Source organism: Eptesicus fuscus, chromosome 5 (assembly GCF_027574615.1).
Source record: "Eptesicus fuscus isolate TK198812 chromosome 5, DD_ASM_mEF_20220401, whole genome shotgun sequence".
In the NCBI taxonomy this organism is placed as follows: domain Eukaryota; kingdom Metazoa; phylum Chordata; class Mammalia; order Chiroptera; family Vespertilionidae; genus Eptesicus; species Eptesicus fuscus.
Genome location: NC_072477.1, coordinates 97,438,120 through 97,459,840, shown reverse-complemented (window position 1 = coordinate 97,459,840; position 21,721 = coordinate 97,438,120). Strand labels below are relative to the sequence as shown.

Below are 21,721 nucleotides of genomic sequence, written 5' to 3'. Positions count from 1 at the left end.
CACTTATCTTAGTTCACGGCACCCCACACAAGCTAAATATCAAGACCAACAAAAGAAACCGACTGACGGATGAACAAAGAAGTCACTAAGCAGGTAAGTTAAATATTTAGTTTTTGGTTTATTAAATACAATTATATATAACAATTATACATTTATGTTATTTAAACTATAAATATCGCGAAATAATGTTTTTTCCTCAAAGTGACACACTACCCGAGTTATGCTCAGTTTTTTGGCGAAGTTTGACACACCAAGCTCAAAAGGTTGCCCATCACTGGCCTAGGTAGTGAGTTTTATTTATTTTTTCCCGTGTAATCCTCTTTTTAAGAATTTAATTTTTTCCATTACCATTTATCCCCTGTGCCCTCTTCCACGTGCACCCATCCCTCTCTACCCCCACAATCACCATACCATTGTCCATGTTCATGAGTTCTCTCTCTCTCTTTTTTTCCTTTTTTCTCAATTCCTCTGCCCGCCAAACCTCCTCTGTGAGCTGTCTGCCTGCTCTCTACCTATGAGTTGGTCTCTATTTTGCTTGTTAGTTCAATTTGTTCATTAAATTCCACATATGAGTAAAATCATATGGTTCTTATCTTTCTCTGACTAGCTTATTTCAATTAGCATAATACTTTCCAGGTCCATCTATCCCAGGGATTGAGCCCGCAACGCGAGCATATGCCCTGACTGGGAATTGAACCATGGTTTGTGGCTGGAGGCTCAACCACTAAGTAACACTGGCCCGGCCAGTTCTAGTTGCATTTTTGGTGGAATCTTTAGGGTTTTCTTTATACAGTATCATATCATCAGCAAATAATGACAGTTTTACTTCTTCCTTTCCAATTTGGATGCCTTTTATTTCTTTCTGTCTGATGGTTATGGCTAGGACTTCCACTACTGTGTTGAATAAGAGTGATAAAAGCAGACATCCCGGTCTTGTTCTCAATCTTAAAGGGAACGCTGTAGAATTTGCCCATTGAGTATGATGTTGGCTGTGGGTTTGTTATATATGGCCTTTATTATGTTGATGTATGTTGCCTCCATCCCCACTTTCCTGAATTTTTTTATCATAAATGGGTGCTGGATTTTATAAAATGTTTTTGTTTTGTTTGTTTGCATCTATTGATATGATCATTTGGTTTTTATCCTTCAATTTGTTTAGGTAGTGTCACATTTATTGTTTTTCAGATAATGTACCATCCTTGTATGCCTGGAATAAATCCCACTTGATCACATTTGATCTTTTTAATGTATTGCTGGATTCAGTTTGCCACTATTTTGTTGGGGATTCAAGCATCTATGTTCATCAGGAATATTGGCTTATGATTTTCTTTCTTTGTAGTGTCTTTACCTGGTTTTGGAATTAGGATAATGCTGGCCTTGTAAACTGAGCTTGGAAGTCTTCCCTCCTGAATTTTTATTTTTATTTTTTTGAATAGCTGAGAAGGATAGGCTAGTTCTTTGAATGTTTGATAAAATTCACCTGTAAAACCATCAAGTCCAGGGCTTTTGTTTGTTGGGAGACTTTTTAAAATTTTATTACTGTTTTAATTTCACTAGTTGTAATCTGTGTATTCAGATTCTCTGATTCTTTCTGATTTAGTTTTGGAGGTTATATGTTTCTAGGAATTTAACCATTTCTCCCAGATTGTCCAATTTGTTGGCATATAGTTGTTCATAATATTTTCTAACAATCCTTTGTATTTCTTAGGTGTCAGTTGTTATTTCTCCTCTCTTATTTTTGATTTTTTTTATGTGGGTCCTCTCATTTTATCTTGATGAGTCTGGTTAAAGGTTTGTCAATCTTGTTTATCTTTCAAATAACCAGCTCTTTGTTTCATTGATCTTTTGTATTGTTTTTTTTAGATTCTTTCATTTATTTCTGCTCTGATCTATATTATTTCCTTCTTTCTACTTACTCTGGGCTTTGTTGTTCTATTTCAAGTTCCTTTAAATGTAAAGTTAGATTATTTATTTGAGCTTTTGCTTGTTTCTTGAGATGCTAGAATTTCTCTCTTAGGATTGCTTTCCCTGTGTCCCATAGATTTTGGGTTGTTGTGTTCTCATTTTCATTAATTTCAACATTTCTGATTTCTTCTTGATCTCATTGTTAACCTAGTCATTGTTTAGTAATGTTATTTTGCATCCATATCTTTGTGTGTGTGTTTTTCGTTTTCTTCTTGTGAATGATTTCAAGTTTCTTAGCATTATGGTCAGAGAAGATGCTTGATATAATTTCAACCCTGTTAAAGTTTTTGAGACTTGTTTTATGTCCTAACATGTGGTCTATCCTAAAAAACACTCCATGTGCACTTGAAAAGAATGTATATTCTGCTGCCTTGGGGTGGAATGCTCTGAAGCTATCAATTAAATCCATTTAATCTAGTGTGTCACTTTAGGCTGTCATCTTCTTATTGATTTTCTGTCTGGAAGATATATCCATTGATGTCAATATGGTGTTAAAATCCCCTACTATTACTGTATTATTGTCCATCTCTCCCCTTATGTCCATCAAGATTTCCTTTACATATTTAGGTACCCCTATATTGGGTGCATACATGTTTACAAGGGTTATATTCTCTTGTTGGATTGATCCCTTTATCATTATGTAATACTAGAGGCACGGTGCACGAAATTCATGCATGGGTAGGGTCTCTAGGCCTGGCCGGCTATCAGGGCCTATCTGTGGGGCGACCAGCAGGGTGATAAGGGGGCCCCCGCTGGCACCCACCTTGGAGGCAACTAGTGGGGACAATCAGGGGGGTGGCACTGGCCCGCTCACTGGCCGGCCCTACCCCCGACCGCTGCTGCCGGTCATCTCCCTCTGTGGGGTGACTGGTGGGGTGACCGGGGGACCCCCACTGGCACCCGCCTTGGCTGGCCTGGGGCCTGCAGACTGGGGGCAGCTCCTGCATTGAGCATCTGCCCCATGGTGGTCAGTGCACATGATAGCAAATGGTTGTTCCACAGGTCATTCTGCCATTCAGTCAATTTGCATATTAGGCTTTTATAATATAGGATCATTCTTTGTCTCTTACTATATCCTTGGTTTTAAATTCTATTTTGTTAGATAAAAGTATTGCTGCCCCAGCTTTTTATTTCCTTTCCAGTTGTATGAAATATCTTTTTCCATCCCTTTACTTTTAGTCTGTGTGTATCTTTAATCTGAGGTGGGTCTCTCAAAGACAGCATATACATGAGTCTTGTTTTCTTACCCATTCATTTACCCTGTGTCTTTTGATTGGAGCATTAAGCTATTTACATTAAAAGTGATTATTTATAGGTACACATTTATTGCCATTTTGGTTTTTTAACAATGTTCATGTGTTTTGTTTTTCTTTTTCTTCTGCATCTTAAAGCAAGCCCTTTAACTTAATTTCTTTTAATGCTGGTTTGATGGTAACAAACTCCTTTAGCTATTTCTTGTCTGGGAAGCTCTTTATTTCTCCTTCAATTTTAAATGACAGTCTTTCTGGCTAAAGTAGCCTTGGTTGTAGGTCCTTGTTTTCATCACTTTGAATATTTCATGCCAATCCCTTCTGGCCTTAATTGTTTTTGTTGGGAAATTAGCTGACAGTCTTATGGAAGTTTCCTTGTAGGTAACTGCCTGCCTTTTCTCTTGTGAGTTTTATGATTCTCTCTTTTTCTTTAACTTTTGGCATTTTTTTTTCTTTTTTTTTTTTTAATCTTTATTGTTGAGAGTATTACAGATATCTCCCCACATTGTCCCCCTCTACCTGGTTCCCACCCGCCCCAGGCCTTTACCACCCTATTTTCTTTGTCAATAGGTAATGCATATATGCATATAAGATCTTTGTTTAATCTCTTTCTGTCCCCTTTACCCCTTTCCTCTGAGAGTCATCAGTCTGTTCCATGTTTCCATGCCTCTGGTTCTATTTTATTCATCAGTTTATTTTGTTTATTAGATTTCTTGTTTGTTTATTTTGATTTTTAGATTCAAATGTTGATAGATATGTATTTATTGCCAATTTAATATTCATTTCTTTTTCTTTTCTCCTTCTCCTTCTTCTTCTTCATCTTCTTCTTCTTCTTCAAAAATACCCTTTAATGTTTCATGTAATACTGGTTTGGTAGTGATAAACTCCTTCAGTTTTTCCTTGTCTGTGAAGCTCTTTATCTGACCTTCAATTCTAAATGATAGCTTTGGTGGGTAGAGTAATCTTGCTTGTATATCCTTGCTATTCATCACTTTGAATGTTTCTTGCCATCCCCTCTATCTTGCAAAGTTTCTGTTGAGAAATCAGCTGACAGTCGTATGGGCACTCCCTTGTAGGTAACTAACTGCTTTTCCCCTTCTGCTTTTAAGATTCTCTCTTTGTCTTTAACCTTTGGCATTTTAATTATGATGTGTCTTGGTGTGGGCCTCTTTGGCTTCCTCTTGTTTGGGGTTCTCTGCACTTCCTAGACTTGTAAGTCTATTTCTTTCACCAAGTAGGGGAAGTTTTCTGTCATTATTTTTTCAAATAGGCTTCAATCCCTTGGTCTCTCTTTTCTCCTTCTGGTACCTCTATCACATGGATGTTGATACTCATGTTGTCCCAAAGGTCCTTTAAACTGTCCTCATTTCTTTACATCTTTTTGCTGTTCTGATTGGGTGTTTTTTTCTACCTTATCTTCCAAATCACTGATTTGATCCTCTGCCTCATTGAGCCTGCTGTTTATTTCTTTCAGTGCATTCTTCATTTTTAGTAGTCTTTTTATGGTTTCTATATCCTTTCTCATGCTGTTGAGCATCCTTATAATCATTATTCTGAACTCTATATCTGATAAATTGCTTATCTCCACTTCATTTAATTCTTCTTCTGGAGAACTCCCTTGTTTCTTCATTTGGGGCCTTTGTCTCTCTATATTGGCTGCCTGTTTGACTTTGTTTCTATGAATTATGTAGATTTACTAAACTCCTTGTCTTTGTAGGGTGGCCTTATATAGTAGGTCGCCTGTGGTATCCAGTGGCACAGTCTCCCTGATCACCAGAACCGGGTGCTCTAAGAATGACCCTTTTTATGTTATGTGGGCCCTCCTTTTATAACTGAGTCTTGATTGCTACTGCCCATTCGTGTGTGGGCTCAACCTTCAGGCTGGCTGACAGTGAGGCTCAACCCCCAACACAGCATGCAGGCTGCTGTGCAGGTGCTGATCACATGAAACAGAATTCACTTCAGTAGGATTTGGTGCCTGCCAATATCTCCCTGTGGATATGCTGCTTGTGACACTTATTGGATCCTGCTCTGTTGTTGTCTGAAACTATCTACTGTGTTTACTGGTTATGGGCCTCTCTGAGGGACTCTGGTGCAGGCCAATGTCAGACACTGCCTTTACTTAGCCTTGAGCACCTGTTTGGAGCTATAAGTGATCCACAACTTATGGCTTCCTCTGCTGGGCCTTGGTGCATGTGGAAAGGACCAAGCTGTGCACCAAGATCTGCTTTTACTAGCCCCAGGCCCAGGAGCAGGTCAGGCAAAGACTCAAAGCACCCAGGGATCTGCCTCTGCCTGCAAGCTGTCTATTAGCCTCAGCCACTTAATGAACCTCTGGCTATAGTCAGGGCTAAGCTCCACAGGGTGGGGCAAGAAGGATTCCAAAGGGTGAGGCTATTTGTTCCCTCCAGGCTAATGTTGAATGGATGGGAAAGGTCTGCCTGAGAAAGATGGCTTCTGCCGTATGGGGGAATGACTCAGCACAGGGATCCAGGCAGCTGTCCTCACAGCTCTCTCCCCAGAGACACCAACCCTAGATTCTCCTCACGCAGCTCTAGTCTACTCTGCCCTTTCTCTGCTGGGGCCCTAGGTGAGTGGCTGCAAATGAAATTTTATGTGTTGGTCCTTTAAGAGGGTACCTGCATTTCTAGCCATCTATCCCTGGTAGACCAAAACCCCCACTACTTTTCACAACCAGATGTTATATGAGCACCTTTCCCAGTTACAGAGCTCTGGGCTGGGGTTCCAGGTTTGGGGTTTAGACTCCAGACTTCTCAGGGGGAACACCACCCCCCCCCGCCCCCGCAGATGAGATATCTATCTCTCCAGAATTTCTGCTGCTGCCTGTGGGAGTCTAGCTAGCTCTCTCACATCTCCACACTTCCTACCAGTCTTGATTTGGCCTCCTCTCTATGTCCTTGGTTATAAGGCTTCTCTCCAGCTAGTCTTCAGTTGGTTATTCAGGATGATTTTTCTATATTTTAGTTGGAATTCCAGTTTGGTACCAGGAGAAGGTCAGTGTAGCTTCCACCTAATCTGCCACCATCTTGGACTTTCTGGGAGTCTCTTTTATAAGGGTACTAATCCCGTTCATTAGGGTTTTACCTTCCTGACCTAATCACCTCCCAAGGGCCCTACCTCCCAACACTTTTACCTTGGGTGTTAGGTTTCAACATATAAATTTGGGGGGATCATATTTAGACCTAAGTACCAAGCTCACCTGGTTAGGTCAGAGAAGCTGCTGAAAAACCTGAGACTTAAGTGAGACCTGAAGGGTGAATGGGTGTTGTCAAAAGAAGAGAAGGCTAAGGCCAGCCAGTGAGAGGCATGAGCATGCAGGGGCACTCTGAGCCAGGAAGGACTGAGAGAAGCTCTGGTTTCTGGTCTATTGAAACACTTCTGAAGACTCCAGAGAATTTCCCTAAGTGTCTATGGGACTGAGTGCATTGAAATCATGTGATGTCCTAGTTAAAAAATAAGTGTTTTAGTTCCCTTGCCAGACATACTAAATCAGCCTCCTTTTCTCTTTTAACAAGTTCCAGGCATTGGAATACACACCCAAGTTTCAAAGCCACAGCCCAAAAGTCTCTGCTGCCTGTGCAGATGGTCAGGAACTCCTGGATCACAGGTCATTGCAGAACCAGCTGAGCAGCGCCCCCAGGGGAGAGGTGTGCCCCCAGGGGAGAGGTGTGTCTGTGGAACCCCAGAGAGTGAGTAATGAATGTTAGTTACTGTACTTCACCAGCTGTACAGGCACTTCTCTTTTTCACATCTTAACATCTCTGAAATTGGGATACACTTAAATCCAAGGCAAGAAATAATTTAATAGCATTTTCTTCCTTTTTAATGATGAAACAAATAATGACATGTCTTCAAGGTTTGTTGAAATTTAGTAGTTGTCTTTCCCCACTTTCCCGGCTTCCCCTCCAACTTAGCTTAGCACACTCACCCCGTCAGAAGTGAATTCTTTTGCTCCCTCTCAGAGAGAGATCCACCAGGGGGCATAGTATTTTATGCCATGCTAATTTATGGTGCATGAACATGCCATCCGTGGCAATGTTTCCCCACCTGACATCTTTAAATGTTTTCTTGTGGTTTCTGTTTCATTTTTTACTTTAGTCACAAAGTCTGACAAAAAATTAAAAAAGTGTTTCTGGGTTGTATTTTCTTCAACAAAAATAACTCTACAAATAAAAATCTCAACAAACCAGGAAAGAAAGTTCAGAACTCTTCCACTGCAACTGACATGAAAGAAAATAATTAGAAAAGCAGACTATTCAGTGGTAATACCTGCTATCTGAACTGCTCAGAGTTAGTTCTGGTTCCCTTGTGGTAAAATGCAGGGTGGCCAAGGTGGAAAGGGTCTAATCTCAGGCAGGAAGGGAGTGGCACAACCTTTCCAGTGAGGATGCAGGTACTTGTGCTGCTCCCTCCATTTCCGCGGTCGCTGGCCCTATCACCCTGAGATCTTCTCCTGAAGATTATTGGGACCCTTGATGTAAACAGCCCAGAATCCACATCTCTGCCTTGGAAGAAGGTGGAATGAGTGTCCATAGGAGAGCAGATAGGGGTGAACAAAGTCTGTTGTTCCCAGAAGCCAGAAACCAGAAACTTGGCATCTAAACTTCTGTTTGCCACTCACCTCACACTTTTTTGTTTACCATGGGCACCAATGTGGTAAAATCATTTTCTTCTGCTTAAGGTGATTCACCCAGGAAAACAAGGGTTTGCGATTGATAGACTCTAAGATTGGTCTGCTAAGGTGGCTCTTCATAGCTGGCCCTTTTGGCCTCGCGGTTGCTCCCTCTTGGGAAAGGAGGCACTATTAAAAACTCCCCATATGGGACAACATCCTTAATCTTTGGTGAGACAAAATCTTCATTGCTACCTGCAAGGCTCTCATCACAACGCCTTCCACAGAGACATAGGAGGCATTGCTGGTTGGTGAGCATCCATCCCCCCTGAAGCTAATGCCCTGACATAGTTTAAGTATGGCATTGACTGCTGGTTGCCAGTCAATAACTATCATCATCTCTCTTTATTAGTCATAGAATTTTGATTTTTATTCAGACCCACAATGGTGCCCACTTTAAAAGACTACATTTACCAGACTCCCTTGCAGCTAGTTTGACCAGTCAAGTTCCAGCAAATGGAATATAAGCAGAAAAGTATAGAATAGTCCTGGAAGTCTCTTTAAAGAAAGCTAAGAAGAATTGTTCCTCCTTTCTGCTACCTGGGAAGTATCTAAGATGGTTGGCACTCTAGAAGCTATCTTGGACCATGAGGTTACCTTGAGGATGGAAGGCACTATGTGAGAATGCTGGAACAGAAAGATACAATTGTCATGGCACTAATATATTGGACTGCCTGCCTCTGGATTCCTTTGAAGTGTGAGGGAAATAGCTTTCATCATGTTTAAGTCATGATTGTTTCCAATTTTCTGACATAAACAGCTGAACCCAATCTTAACAAATTCATTTAATATTATAAGCTGTTACCTTTGACTTTCCTGACTTACTGGAGGATCATTCTCTCATTCTCCTGGGGTACAGTAAGCTAAGATAAATAGCATGGACTTTGGGGCATTGAAATAGGTTTGAATCCCTGTTTTGCTGCTTGTTGCCTCTGTAAAGAATTATTCTTCTCTGTACCCATTGTCTTTTTGTCAAATGATGTTTATTAAATAAAATGCGTATAACATACTGGGTACATAGGAGGGACCCAACAATATTAGTGTCCTTGTCTTCCCCTCTTCCCTATGTTGATAACTGGTTTTAAATACCCCAAAGAAACTCTAGATAAATGCACATTTGGGTTTATTTCTCCACAAGCTGACCCTGCTATCATAATCTTGGAAATACAGCAGTGTGGTTGAGGAAGGTAAAAACATCCAGTTAATGCAGCAGGAAGCACAGAAGAGAGAAAGGCAACCAGGAGAAGAAACAGTAAATGGAGCCTCTGTGATCAGGTACAAACCTCCCATAGCTCAGAGAAGAACTGGGTTCTCCAGCTGAATCCACACCAGTGGCCAGTTGGGACTGAAAGGGCTGGCACTTAGTTTTCCATGGAGCTGTTGTCCCTAAAATTCTAAGCAATGGAGTGGCCGACAGCATTTCCAGCCTGTGAAATAAATACAAGTTGACAACCTGGAGGAAGATTTATGTGTGGGGTAGAAGCTTACCCGATGAGACTCAAACATCTCTGAAACTAAGTGCATTTAAAAGGATCCTAAGCAGGATCCGGTGTTCCAAAAGTGGGAAAATGGGGCCCGTGTCATGTTTGAGAAGATAGCAAAATACATCAGGGAGAATCTTCAGCTGCTGGACAATAGGCCCGATGGCACCTACTGTTTCAGGCTGCACTCCTACGGGGTGTACTGTGTGTGTGAGTGAAAAGATCCTGAAGTTGGCTGCCAACATCTCTGGTGACAAGCTGATGTTGCTGGGGACCTGCTTGGGAAAGACTCACAAATTCCAATTGCACATCACAGCTCTGGATTACCTCACACCCTATGGCAAGTACAAAGTGTGGATAAAGCTGGAGCAGAGCAGTCCTTCCTGTATGCGAATCTGGGTCGAATCACTGAAAATACTTCTCAGTATGGGGAGCGGTGGTGTACTCCATTGCAGACCTCCCTTTGGATTTTGGGGTGGCAGCAAAGTCTACACAAGACTACAGGAAAGTAGACCCCATGGCGATTGTGGTATTTCATCAAGCAGACATTGGGGAATATGTGTGACTTGAAGAAACATTAACTTAAAATGTAATCATCCCATGGACTTATGGCTGTGTGGAAGGGCCAAGCTTTGTTTCCTGTGTCTGTGAAGACTCCACCATCATGTTGAATTTTGTCAACACTGTGATCTCTCCAGGGACTTGTTAGTTTAATATTCTCTCTATTATGGACAAATGCAGGCTGGACTCAGAAATGGGTCAAAAATGGTGTTTTAGGTGTTTGTTACTAAATAGAATATTGTGTTTTATATTTCAATCAGAGGGCTTCTTATTTTCAGTAAAAGAAAATTGTCCTATTATTGAGGACGAGAATAGCTTATTATTGTTATCTGTGATAACACTGTTTTCAAAACTCATGGTAAGAACACAACCATTTTTCTTATTTATTAATACTATGAAAGATAGATATTGCTATATGAGAATACTAGGCCATGAAATGCAAGTTGGATAAAATACTAAGTGCAATTTATTCTGCTATTTTTCCTTGTAGTAGGTGTTGTGTGGTGTGGAAGAAAACGTGGATTCTAAATCTAGTTCTAATACCTACCAGCTTCTGTGATGCTTTAGATGAGTCATTAAACTTTAATGAGCTGCATTTTCTTCTGTTTAAAAAAACAGCTTTAACCATCTATTTAAGAACAGATTTTAGAATTAGAAATCATGATTGTAAAGTATCTAACAGTACCTGGCAAATGACAGGTGTTGAATAAATGGTAAGAATTTTAAAAAAAGAACCCCAAGCAGCCAAATTGTGAGCCTTGGGCTGATGTCCAGGCTCATAAACACCTCAGTGCCCTGCTCTCACCTAAGAATAATATATTGGGAGAATTCAAGATTGCCAGCCTCTTGGCTGCTCCATAGCTATGGCGTGGAGGAGAGAGCATGACAAATTAGTGGGATGGGGAAGTGGACCACCCTGGTAAAAAAAAGCAATGGCAGGGCTTCCTTCCCTGGCCATGACCCAGTCTGCAGTCATGTGCAGCCATAGTTTTGAAATCATTTTACTTCTGGACTTTTCAGGCAGGGCCAAAGACCCTATGGGACTTGCAATTTTTCTAAGAAATATTTATATAATCTTTTAAAATAATATTTATTGATTTCAGAGAGGAAGGGAGAGGAAAGATAGAAACATCAATGATGAGAGAATAATTGATTAGCTGCCTCTGCATACCCCACGACTGGGGATCAAGCCAGCAACCCAGGCATGTGCCCTGACCAGGAATCAAACTGTGACCTCCTAGTTCATAGGTTGACACTCAACCACTGAGCCATGTCAGCCAGGGCAGTTATATAATCTCAAAGTTGGAAAAAAACAGTTAGTTCAATCTCTCTTCTCCACTTCCAGAGAGTAGGAGAGGTGGTGGGTCACAGCTAGTTAACACAGAGCCAGGCCCAGGATTGGGTTCTCTGATTCCTAGGTTTGGTCAAGGTCTTTTTCAGTTAAATTTTAATATATGGATTCAATTATCAACCAACTGGGAATAGGTCTTATTTTAAAACCCACATCTCAACATGATCTGAAATTTCAGACTACTGCAAGGGCCCTGGTACACTCAAGTTTTGAGACCCACACACACAGAGCCAAGGAAGGGACAAGGACAACCATCTACAAAAGCTAATGGGAAAGACAAGGAGCTTAAGTTGGAAAGAAGGACCAAACTCAGAAACAACAGCTTCTATGTTTATTGAGCTGCTAGGAACCAATTTAAAACATGTGCTTCTGCTTCTAGAACCCCAGCACTAGAAATGAGATGGATCTTTGAATGAAGAGCAAGGCCGGCCTGGACTTAAAACTTACAAGCTGCCAGACACACATTTATTTACTCTGTTCCCCATAAAGTACAGGTCTACACGCACTTTCCATGCATGGAATGCCAGTGTGCCAGGGGCTTTTCTAGGTATTTGATTCTTATAGTCAAAGAGTAAGAGAGGTTAGATGGGAAAACAGAATTTGGGGTAGAGAAGGGTGCAAGGCCACATGGTTAGTGATGGACTCGAAATGCAAACCAAGCCCCCACGTCAGCAAGCCTTTGTGAAAATCGTGAAGAGGAGCTTCAACACCCCTCTGTTACTTACACCATCTGAGCTGTGTTCGGTACAGCCTGCTGCCCTCTGGGGACCAGCCTTTAAGGCTTACAGAGCAGCTCTGGCACCCACAGCCAAAGACAATGAACATAGGTACTTTCATGCAAAATCTTTATTTGAAACATGTGTGTCATTGAGCAGGTCAGTCATCCTGGAATAGCACGTCTTTACATTATGCAGAGAAATACAAGAGCTCCTTGAAGACATTCAGCTGCCCCTCTGGCTTCCACAGGGGAAAGGGACTACTAGTGGGGGAAGCGCTCCTCCTCACCCCAAATGAAGGCATTGGGACAAATAGCCAGACTTGCCTTTGGGTTCAAGTTTCAGTCAGAGGCCAAGCACAAGGCCCTTCTTGTCCCCTGTACTAAACACAACTGTGACAGGGGCTCTCAAAAGTCAACGCCAGCAATGCGCGCACGCAAGCACTCTGCCCACCTCACTGCACTGCCCATCTCGCGGCACTGCTGATGAACTTAAGGATTGTTTCCACGGGCAGTTTGCTAGACCATAGAGATCTTTCCAAAGGACTTTAATCTGAGTTGCAGTCTTAACCACTCCTTAACATGCAGGCTGGGGACCATTCTTTCTTTAATGTTATTTTATCATCTTCCTTGGTTGAGTCCACAGTGGACCAACCCAGAGTTCAGGAAAAGGACCTCCCACCATGCAGATTCTTAAAGGTCACTTGGAATGTGTCTCTTAAATCCTGTCCTGAGTAGCAGCTCTCCTCCCACAAACAGATGTACAGAATCTGCAGTGAAAAGCATACCAGAAAATGCATCTCCCCCATAAGCCTACTCTAACAGCTTCAGTTCAAGAAAGACACTCCCAGCCCTCACTCCATCCCTTACACTTCCTGCCCCCTGCAGATGATCTAGCAGAACAATGGCCCAAACACGAAAGTAACTGCCTACAAGAACTTGGAAAACTGGAAGCGTTTCTCTAAGCTCAGATATTTAGAGAGAATTCTGCTTCACTGGCCACTTTCCAAGAGATGCTAACCTGATACTTAACTGTGTATTATTTAACCATTTTAAACAAAACAAAACAACAAAATAGCCAAAACACATAACATAATCCTTGGGGACCAGATAAAATGTGAGTTAATCTTATCTCCCATCGGTCTCTTCTGCTCAGAGCTGGGAAGTAGTTGTGTCAATGGTGGATGGGGCTCATCATTTCCCCTCAGAAGCCCTTAAACCAAACTTGTATCAAAGTAAGTCCTTTTATTGTCACAAAAAATGGTCAGGATCTAGTTTTAGAATCATTGGAGTTTATGCTCTTGAACTTGCATTAACACCAACCCTTCACCAACAGTCAGATGAGTAGCAAAAGTTCTAATTAGATTTTCCACATGAATCAAAACCTCAACCTACACTTCTAGTATGGACACCAGAATCTCAGAGTAGACACATTTTTAAGTGACTTTAAAAAAAGAAACCCAAATAGTTAGAAACAACATGGAAAAGGATTCTGAAGCTGCAGTCAGGGGCTATACTTCTAAGAAGTTTTCTGTGGTTTGCAGAAAAGAAAGATTGAAAATGATAATAAAGATATTTGGTTTTCAATCATTCAGAAATTTCCTTCAAAGAGGTAATTAGAGCTTACCAATATTTTCCCTTACTTTTACAATTAAGAAATACAAATACATTTCATACATAATTCCTCATATAATTTTTAGTTCAAATAGTCAGAGTTAAAACTTTTAACTTAATTTTATAAGCCCCAAATTATTAAACACCAAAAGTTAGTCAAACATTGAGAAAAACAATGACAAACACAAAATAAAAAAAAATAAAAATTCAGCCACAACTAATAACAAAGAGGTATGTATGTATGAACAATAGAAGTAATAAAAGAATAACTATCATTAAATTCAAAACCTCTGGGAAAGCTATTTCTGATTAGACTGTATTATTTACCTTAGAATAAGCAAGTTTAAAAGTCAAATTTTCAAAGTTACTATATTCAAGCTGGAATCCAGAAATGAAAGTTAGAAGTATAAATATTGATAATTTCAACTAAATTCAGAGTGGTTTCAGAAAACTATAATAATTTAGAATAAAACAAAGTAAAAGTATCACACATAAGGTACATTAATTTTTTTCTCTTTAGGATTCTTCTCTTTCCCGTGAGGAATAAACTAAAATTTAATTATTTTCATTAAAAGAAGTCTTTATATGGGATCAACAAAATTTAGAAGGAAGTCAGAACACAGTTCAAATATATGTATATATGTATGTGGCTATATGTATATGTACATATATATCTGCATATGTTTATATGTATATGTAAACATATGCATATATATGCATTTCACTTGCATTTAAAGAGGGAAACATGTGACCACCCTCATTTAGTTCTACCAGATTACTTAAGTGATTCAGTGACCATGACAGAGTAATAAGCCTCTTATTCACTAAATTTTTCCTGGGAAAAACAATCCAAGCTATGCCTAGCAGACACTTGGCCCTTCTCTTTGTGTTGTGAAAACAAGAGCCTACTACAACTTTTCACAAGAGCCAAAAATCAGGAAAGAAGTGGCTATGAGTAATAGGTAGGAACCAAGACTACAGATAAGTGTATTCAAAACGATTTTTCAGAATTATTTAGATCCTGTATTGTTTATTACAGTCCAAATACATGAAGTTCTTATGAAATAAAATCATATGTTACAGATAAAAACAGGCCAGGAAAGCCCAGTCAGAATTGTTTTAGGGCCAAATTGCAGACCACCCAACAATTCACATTTTAGGAATCTGAAATGTCTAAAAATAGATCAGGTGGTTTCTCAAGAAAAAAAAAAAAAAGGAGAGAGAAAGAAGGAAAGAAGGAAGAAAAGCCCCATGCCCCTGTCTGGTGTGGCTTAACAGTTGAGCATCAACCCAGGAACCAAGAGATCGCTGGGTCACCAGTTCCATTCTGGTCAGGGCACATGCCCGGGGTTGTGGCCTTGATCCCCAGTAGGGGGTGTGCAGGAGGCAGCTAATTGATGATGTTTCTCTCTCATCGATGTTTCTCTCTATCTCTCTCTCTCTCTCTAATATATTATATTAGAGAAAAGGGAAGAAAAGGGAGAAAATGTTAGCTAACAAGAATACCTTACTTAGAAGGGACAAATGCATAAAAAATGCATTCACTTTGTGCAGGATAATGCAATAGTAAACACAGTAGAATACATAGGCCTCATAATACTTTTGTAATGGCATATATATGTCTCTAGCACATTTTTAAAATATGCAGAGATTAAGTAAGGATCATTCTAGATAAAAATACATATTTTTAAAGGGTGGGGGGAGGAAAGCATGGTCTCAGGGCAGACCCCCATAGATATACATAAATGAAACTACACTTTTTGGTAATTCTAGTGGATATGGCAGCAAAAACTGTGGACGTTGGCTGGTTTTGAGAGGATTATTTTTCACATATAACCTTTTAGTTATATTTGTAAAAAAAACTTTTGTGAAAAGTTTAGTTAATCCTGTAAAACGTCTATATTGAGATCTCTTTGTAAGATAAAATAAAAATAGCCGAGTTGTGAGTGGGTGAGGGATATGTGCTTTAGCGCAGATGTGAGCCCTCTGTGGGCCCTCTCACACAAAGGGATACAGATTCTTAAATAAAATAAAACTTCCTTAAAAATCTGCCACCTAACAACTGTTTACATCATAGAAAAATAGCATTTTTGTAAAAAGAAATATAGTTACTTTGTTAAAATGGTCTATTTTAAACCAGCAATCATTTTTCATATAAAGAATTTCTAAACGTCCATACAGAAAATAAAAATAGATAATACCGAGTGCAAAGCAGACATGGCATGTTTGCAAACGAGTAAAGCACTTCATTACTAGATAAATAATATTCTTAGTACGTTATAGTAAGTTTTAATCTTTTAGGAACTTAAAAAGATATTGCTTTTAGTCTCTGATGGCAAGTTACTTAAAAGTGAAGTTACTTCCAGCAGCAGAAGGCCAAATTGATTAAAAATGGATCAGATATAGTCATTCACATTTCCCCTAAACTCAAAGTGCAGAAACGCTGTCCCAAATTCCTTTACATGAGCATGGACCACAGGCCCTGGAGATGTGAAAGGGAATTTATGGCATTCACAGTCATTTCGAAAATCATTCACTCCATTCTCCATGTTCAAATTGTCACAGAAGCAGATTAACACCAAACATTTTACCAGTTTGGCTAAATCCATCATGCAGGAGAGTCCATGTGACTCTTCTAAATACAGGTATTAACTCTTCATTTATAAAAACAGATAGTTTCAATGGACTACTTCATTACTTCCACAAAGCGATTCTGAAGGCATGACGAGTCTCCTGGTGGCAGTGGGAGTGACACCACAGAGCACTAACAGCCAGCAGTTTCCAGGGCAAGCTGGCTGATAGACAAAATCACAGAACACTCAATTTGCAACTATGGTGGGTGCACTTCACTGGCATCTCATCACACCCGCTCCACTCTGCTAGGGTCATACGAATCTGTGAAAAAATAAAAAAAATAGGAAAAAAATTAGTGTAATATTCAACTAGTTTGTTTCCTGTTTAATCCTCAGACCATAGATAAATATGTTTAGGGAGCAAAATCCATTTCAACAATCTTGTTTTCACTGAGTGAAAAACTGTCATCAAAAAGCTGTTTTAAAGGGACATGTATGATCACCGATGGAAAAATGTGAGTTGCTTAATATTTTGATGGTCTCTTCCTGATGTTCATAATGAAATATAATTAACCTTAAATGTGATGCCTGTTAACCAGCAGCAGTGTGTTTGGCTGATACCAAGGATTGTTTAAATGTTTTGGTAAATTACAATTCTAATGGAAGTTTGCTTTGCTGTGTGCATCTCCATAACTGAATGCTGTCACCGGAAAGCTCGAGGACTCTGAAATCCTGACTGTTTGGCCTCCTGCCTCTGACTGCCACCAGCCAGCCCAGGGCTGGACATAGGCCTGTTAGCACAAATCTTCTGGGCCCTTCCACACATAGGTATGAGTCTGGGCCGCCCACGGATCCATTCTGTAGCCCACACTGGAAAACCCCAAACGGGGTCAGATGTCCTAGATTTCCCAGACGGGACACCCCACAAAACAAACAGCAAACAGCAGCCCTAACCTGCCCTCAGTGCTGCAGCCGGTGCTGCTGACTGTGGCCACTTGGGAGTCACAGATCTCTGGGTCCAGGCAAACCTGAAGCTCACACATCTGCCTCCTATGGTCAGAAATTCCTGCCACAGCAGCTCAAAGGTTTTCTAACTTTTTAGGAGAGAATACATGAGAACTCTGGAAGGATGGCACAATTTGATAGTTATAAAAAGTATTACAAACAATCGCTTCTCAAGTCATCTGGAGAACTGTATTATGAGCCTACACAGATTCCAGTGTCTCCAGCAGCACACCCTCCTCGCACCTGCTAACTTAACTACAATATATTGACTGCATGAAGCTACAACGGTGACAACTGAGACAGCATCTAGAGCACTCTGACTCTGACTCTATAAACCAACAGGGCAGTCTTTGCATTTGGGAAGAGGAGTTCGCTGTTCCTCAGTGGGTGATTCACTGTGCTAAGTGCCCATCAGACTAAAGCCAGCAGAGTCCCAAGAGCCAGTGCCTTCTGATTTCTTACCCAGAACACCACCCAGTGGGATGAAGGGATGGTAACAGCTGAGCACCACTTTTGCGCTGCACCAGCCTCCCCGTGAACTGACTCTGACAGGGACCGCCTGTGAGCAAAGAGGTCTTCTTCTCCACTGAGAATGAGGTGGGCTGTCTCGTATGGTGACTCTGGAAAGGGTGCACTGCAGCTGGGGAGAGGTGGGGACGAGGCTGAGCATCTGTGAGGCCTCACCTCACATAGGCATGGGCACTGATGGTCTCAGGGCCAGGTACTTGGGGACACCTCCACCGAACGTGCCTGCCCTCCAGGGCCCCACTGTAGAAGTTAGGGGCCAAAAGAAAGAGTGGGAAGAGAATTCTGAAGAACATGGGCTCCTTCCTCAGGTCATGGAGCATCTGGGTCCATTAAAAATGAGCCACATATATTATTTTACATTTTCTAGTAGCCACGTTAAACCAAATAAAAAGAAACAGGGGAAATTAATTTTAATGCTATATTTTATTTCACCAAATAGACCCAAGATACCATTTAAACAGTTAATTGATATAAAAACTGAGAAATTTTAGATTGTTTTTGTACTAAGCTTTGAGCTCTGGCGTGTATTTTGCACGTATGGCCCATGTCAGTTGGGATGAGCCACATTCAAGTGCTCAGAACCACATGTGACAGAGCTACCACACTGCCAGCCAGGCCTAGAGAACAGAGAAGTTCTCTGAGGAGCTGGAATCCTGGCTCTTGTGGGTAATATTTAGATGAAGAGAAGTCACTAAGCCTGCCCCAATGGATATTTCACATATGACCACCCCCTTAAAGATGTGCTACAGTCTAGCCTTCTAATATCATTATGTGGCATCACGAAACCTTCCCAAATTTTCCTCACTGCAGCCCTGAGGCAGTCTCTCCTCCACAAGCACATTAAGAGAATATATGGAAGTTAATGGAACACTATCAGTGCCTGGGATTACATTCTGAATTGGAACATAATCCATCCAGTGGAGATAGCATTCTGTTCCCTGATTTAGTTTTGAGCTGCTGATTTCTTAACCAGAGCCCGAAAAGCCCACTGAAAAGATGTTGGCTGAAATGCCCATCTTTAAACTGAGATAAAGACACTTTATGATGATAGGTACTACAATACCACATAGATAATAAAATTCTGAAAGGTGGTGTGTGTGCGGGGAGCACTTATAGATAAACATGATATATTCTTATTTTGAAATTCCATAACAAAATCTAAATTTGAGTGGGCTGTGCATTCAGGAACAGTGAAGTGGTTCTGATACATTGGGGTGATGGAGGCAGGGGTGGGGTGGGGATAGAGATGAGGAGTCTTGTATTCAAAATAAAACTTAGCAAGCCCTGGCCAATGTGGTTCAGTTGGTTGGAGCGTCAACCCATGCACTGAAAAGTTTTAGGTTCAATTCCCAGTCAGGGCACATACCTCGGTTTTAGGTTCAGTCCCAGTCAGGGTGTATACCAGATGCAGCCAATTGATGTTTCTCTTTCACAGTGATGTTTCTCTCTTGGTCTCTCTCTCCCTTTCCCTTTCTCTAGAATCAATTAATGAGCATGTCTCCACTGAAGATTAAAATAAATGAATAATAAAATAAAATTTAGCAAAAGTAAAACAAAGTCCAAGTTTACCAGCAACAAAGCTTTATTCTAATTTGTAAAGCAACACTGAAAATTTAACATTTGTGAAAAATGTTATTAACTCAGTCATATGATCTCTCCAAAGAACTAATTTGAATACTGAGGCCTGATGGCCATCACATGAAAGGCCGATGGAGTTTCACCTGGGCCACTGCACATGTAAGAAATCTTCCCTAGTAGTGTTCGATGTGCAATTACTTAAGAATGCCTGGGGTAGCTGTCTGTCATCATAAGTAGCTCTCTGCCTTCAGATTTTTGGTCATTTTATTATACATTAACAAATGCATCAGAAGAGAAGAAAAAAATACTTCTACTTATTAGTAACTATAGTTAAAAAAAAAGTAAGGCCACAGGGGAGGTGTTTTTAATGGCTGAATAAAATTAAAATTGGCATTATCTAAGTGTTTTCAGATACCTATCCCATCCCATTCACATGTCAAATGGTAAACTAAAATTGAGGGAGTGCTTTATTGAAACTAGAAATTTTATGTTATAAAATACTACCTGTAATATGTGGTCATGGACTGGGACATAGAAATCTTTACAAACTGGTGTTTTATTTTAATAGGATTTGTCTTATTTTAAAGTCCTTATAATTCTCAGGATGAGGTAGGACTGACAAAATCATCCTAACTTTATAGATAAAGAAACTCATCTTAAAAGGCTACAATGTATTTTTAACTAGCACTTAAACATGAGTGGGCATATTTTGGGGGGAACAGAAGAGGAGGAATTATGCTGAAGCCTAATAAATCCCCACAGCTCAAAAAATGGGTCATGTAACAATTTTCCACCATAGTGGCAAAGGTTCTTGTCCTCAGCAAAGACCAAATTTGTCAAATGAGATGGTTAAAGAAGGCCATGACAAATCAGTTATTTCAAAAATGTAGTATTTTGCATAAGGCACAGAGCAACATTGGCTAACACTCCTAAGAATCATACTGCATTTCTGGAAAAATTTTAAAAGTGCCAAGTAGATTTTTTGTTTGACAAAAATATTTGGATTCTTCTAACTGGAGGACAGCAGAGGTGAAGCGTTGCTGTCAACTCAGGGAAGCTTGATTACAGAGAGGTAATCTTTTCCATCTACTTTTAAATGGATCTTTTCCATCTACTTTTAAATTCTTGGATTTCATCCTTGCTTATATGGTTAATTAATCTATGACAAAGAAGGCAAGGATACACAGGGGGTAAGGACAGTCTTTTCAATAAGTTATGTTGAGAAAACTGGACAGAGACATGCAAAAATAAAGCTGGATCACTTTCTTACATTGTATACAAAAAGTAAAAATGATTTAAATACTTAAATATAAGATTTGAAATCATAAAACTCTTATAAGAAAACAGGCAGTAAACTCTGTGACATTTCTCTTAGTAATATTTTCTTCCTGACATATCTCCTTGGGCAAGGGTAACAAAAGAAAGAGTAAACACATTAAACTACATTAAACTAAAAAGCTTTTGCACAGCAAAGGAAACCATCACCAAGAGGAAAAGGCAACCTACTGAATGGGAGAACATATTCACAAATGATACATTTGACAGGGGGATAGTATCCAAAATATATAAGGAACTCAGACTACTGAACTCCAAAAAAATTAAAAATCTAATTAAATAATGTGCAGAGGATCTAAATAGACACTTTTCCAATGAGATCATATAGATAGCCAACAGACATATGAAAAGATGCTCAACATCACTAATCATTAAGGAAATGCAAATTAAAACCACAACAAGATATCATTTCACACCTGTTAGAATGGTTGTCCTTAAAAAAAAATCAACAAGCAACAAGTGTTGGCAAGGATGTGGAGAAAAGGGAATGCTTGTGCACTGTTGGTGGAATTGTAAATTGGTGTAGCCACTGTGGAAAACAGTATGGAGATTCTTAAAAAAGTTAAAATTAGAGCTGCCAAATGACCCAACAATTCCACTTCTGAGTATTTATCCAAAGAAAACAAAAACACTAATTAAAAAAGATAAGTGCAACCCTATGTTTACTGCAGTATTATTTATAGTAGCTAAGATATAGAAGCAACCAATGATAGATAAATGGATAAAAAAGTTGAGGTACATATATACAATGGAATATTACTCAACAATAAAAAAGAATGAAATATTGCCACTGTGACAGTATGGATGGACCTAGATGGTATTATGCTAAGTGAAATAAGTCAGAAAGAGAAAGACAAATACCATATAATTTCATTTACATGTGGAATCTAAAAACAACAACAGAAAAAAACAAATGAATACTGAAAACAAAACAGAAACAGTCCTACAGATATAGGGAACAAGCTGATGGTTGACAAAGGGGATGGGAGGTTGGGAAAATGGGTAAAATAAATAAATAAGAATTACCACAAAGTTCAAACCTATTTCAAAGCAAGTAAGAGGAAGCTGAAAG

At 39.9% G+C, this 21,721-nt stretch overlaps 1 protein-coding gene and 1 pseudogene across 3 annotated transcripts in view; one reads left to right on the top strand and one right to left on the bottom strand.

Annotated features, from left to right (window-relative positions):
- The first annotated feature begins 7,623 nt into the window (after positions 1–7,623).
- Positions 7,624–9,975, top strand: LOC103294048 (60S ribosome subunit biogenesis protein NIP7 homolog; annotated as a pseudogene).
- Positions 9,976–12,132: 2,157 nt separating this feature from the next.
- The window catches only part of JCAD (junctional cadherin 5 associated), a 53,272-nt gene continuing 43,683 nt past the window's right edge, over positions 12,133–21,721 (bottom strand). For all 3 annotated transcript variants that reach the window (XM_028158856.2, XM_008150403.3, XM_054716599.1), the window contains one exon: positions 12,133–16,525. In XM_028158856.2, coding sequence (XP_028014657.2) covers positions 16,491–16,525 — 35 coding nt within the window. In that variant the 3' untranslated portion in view covers positions 12,133–16,490. The remainder of the gene's footprint in view (positions 16,526–21,721) is intronic.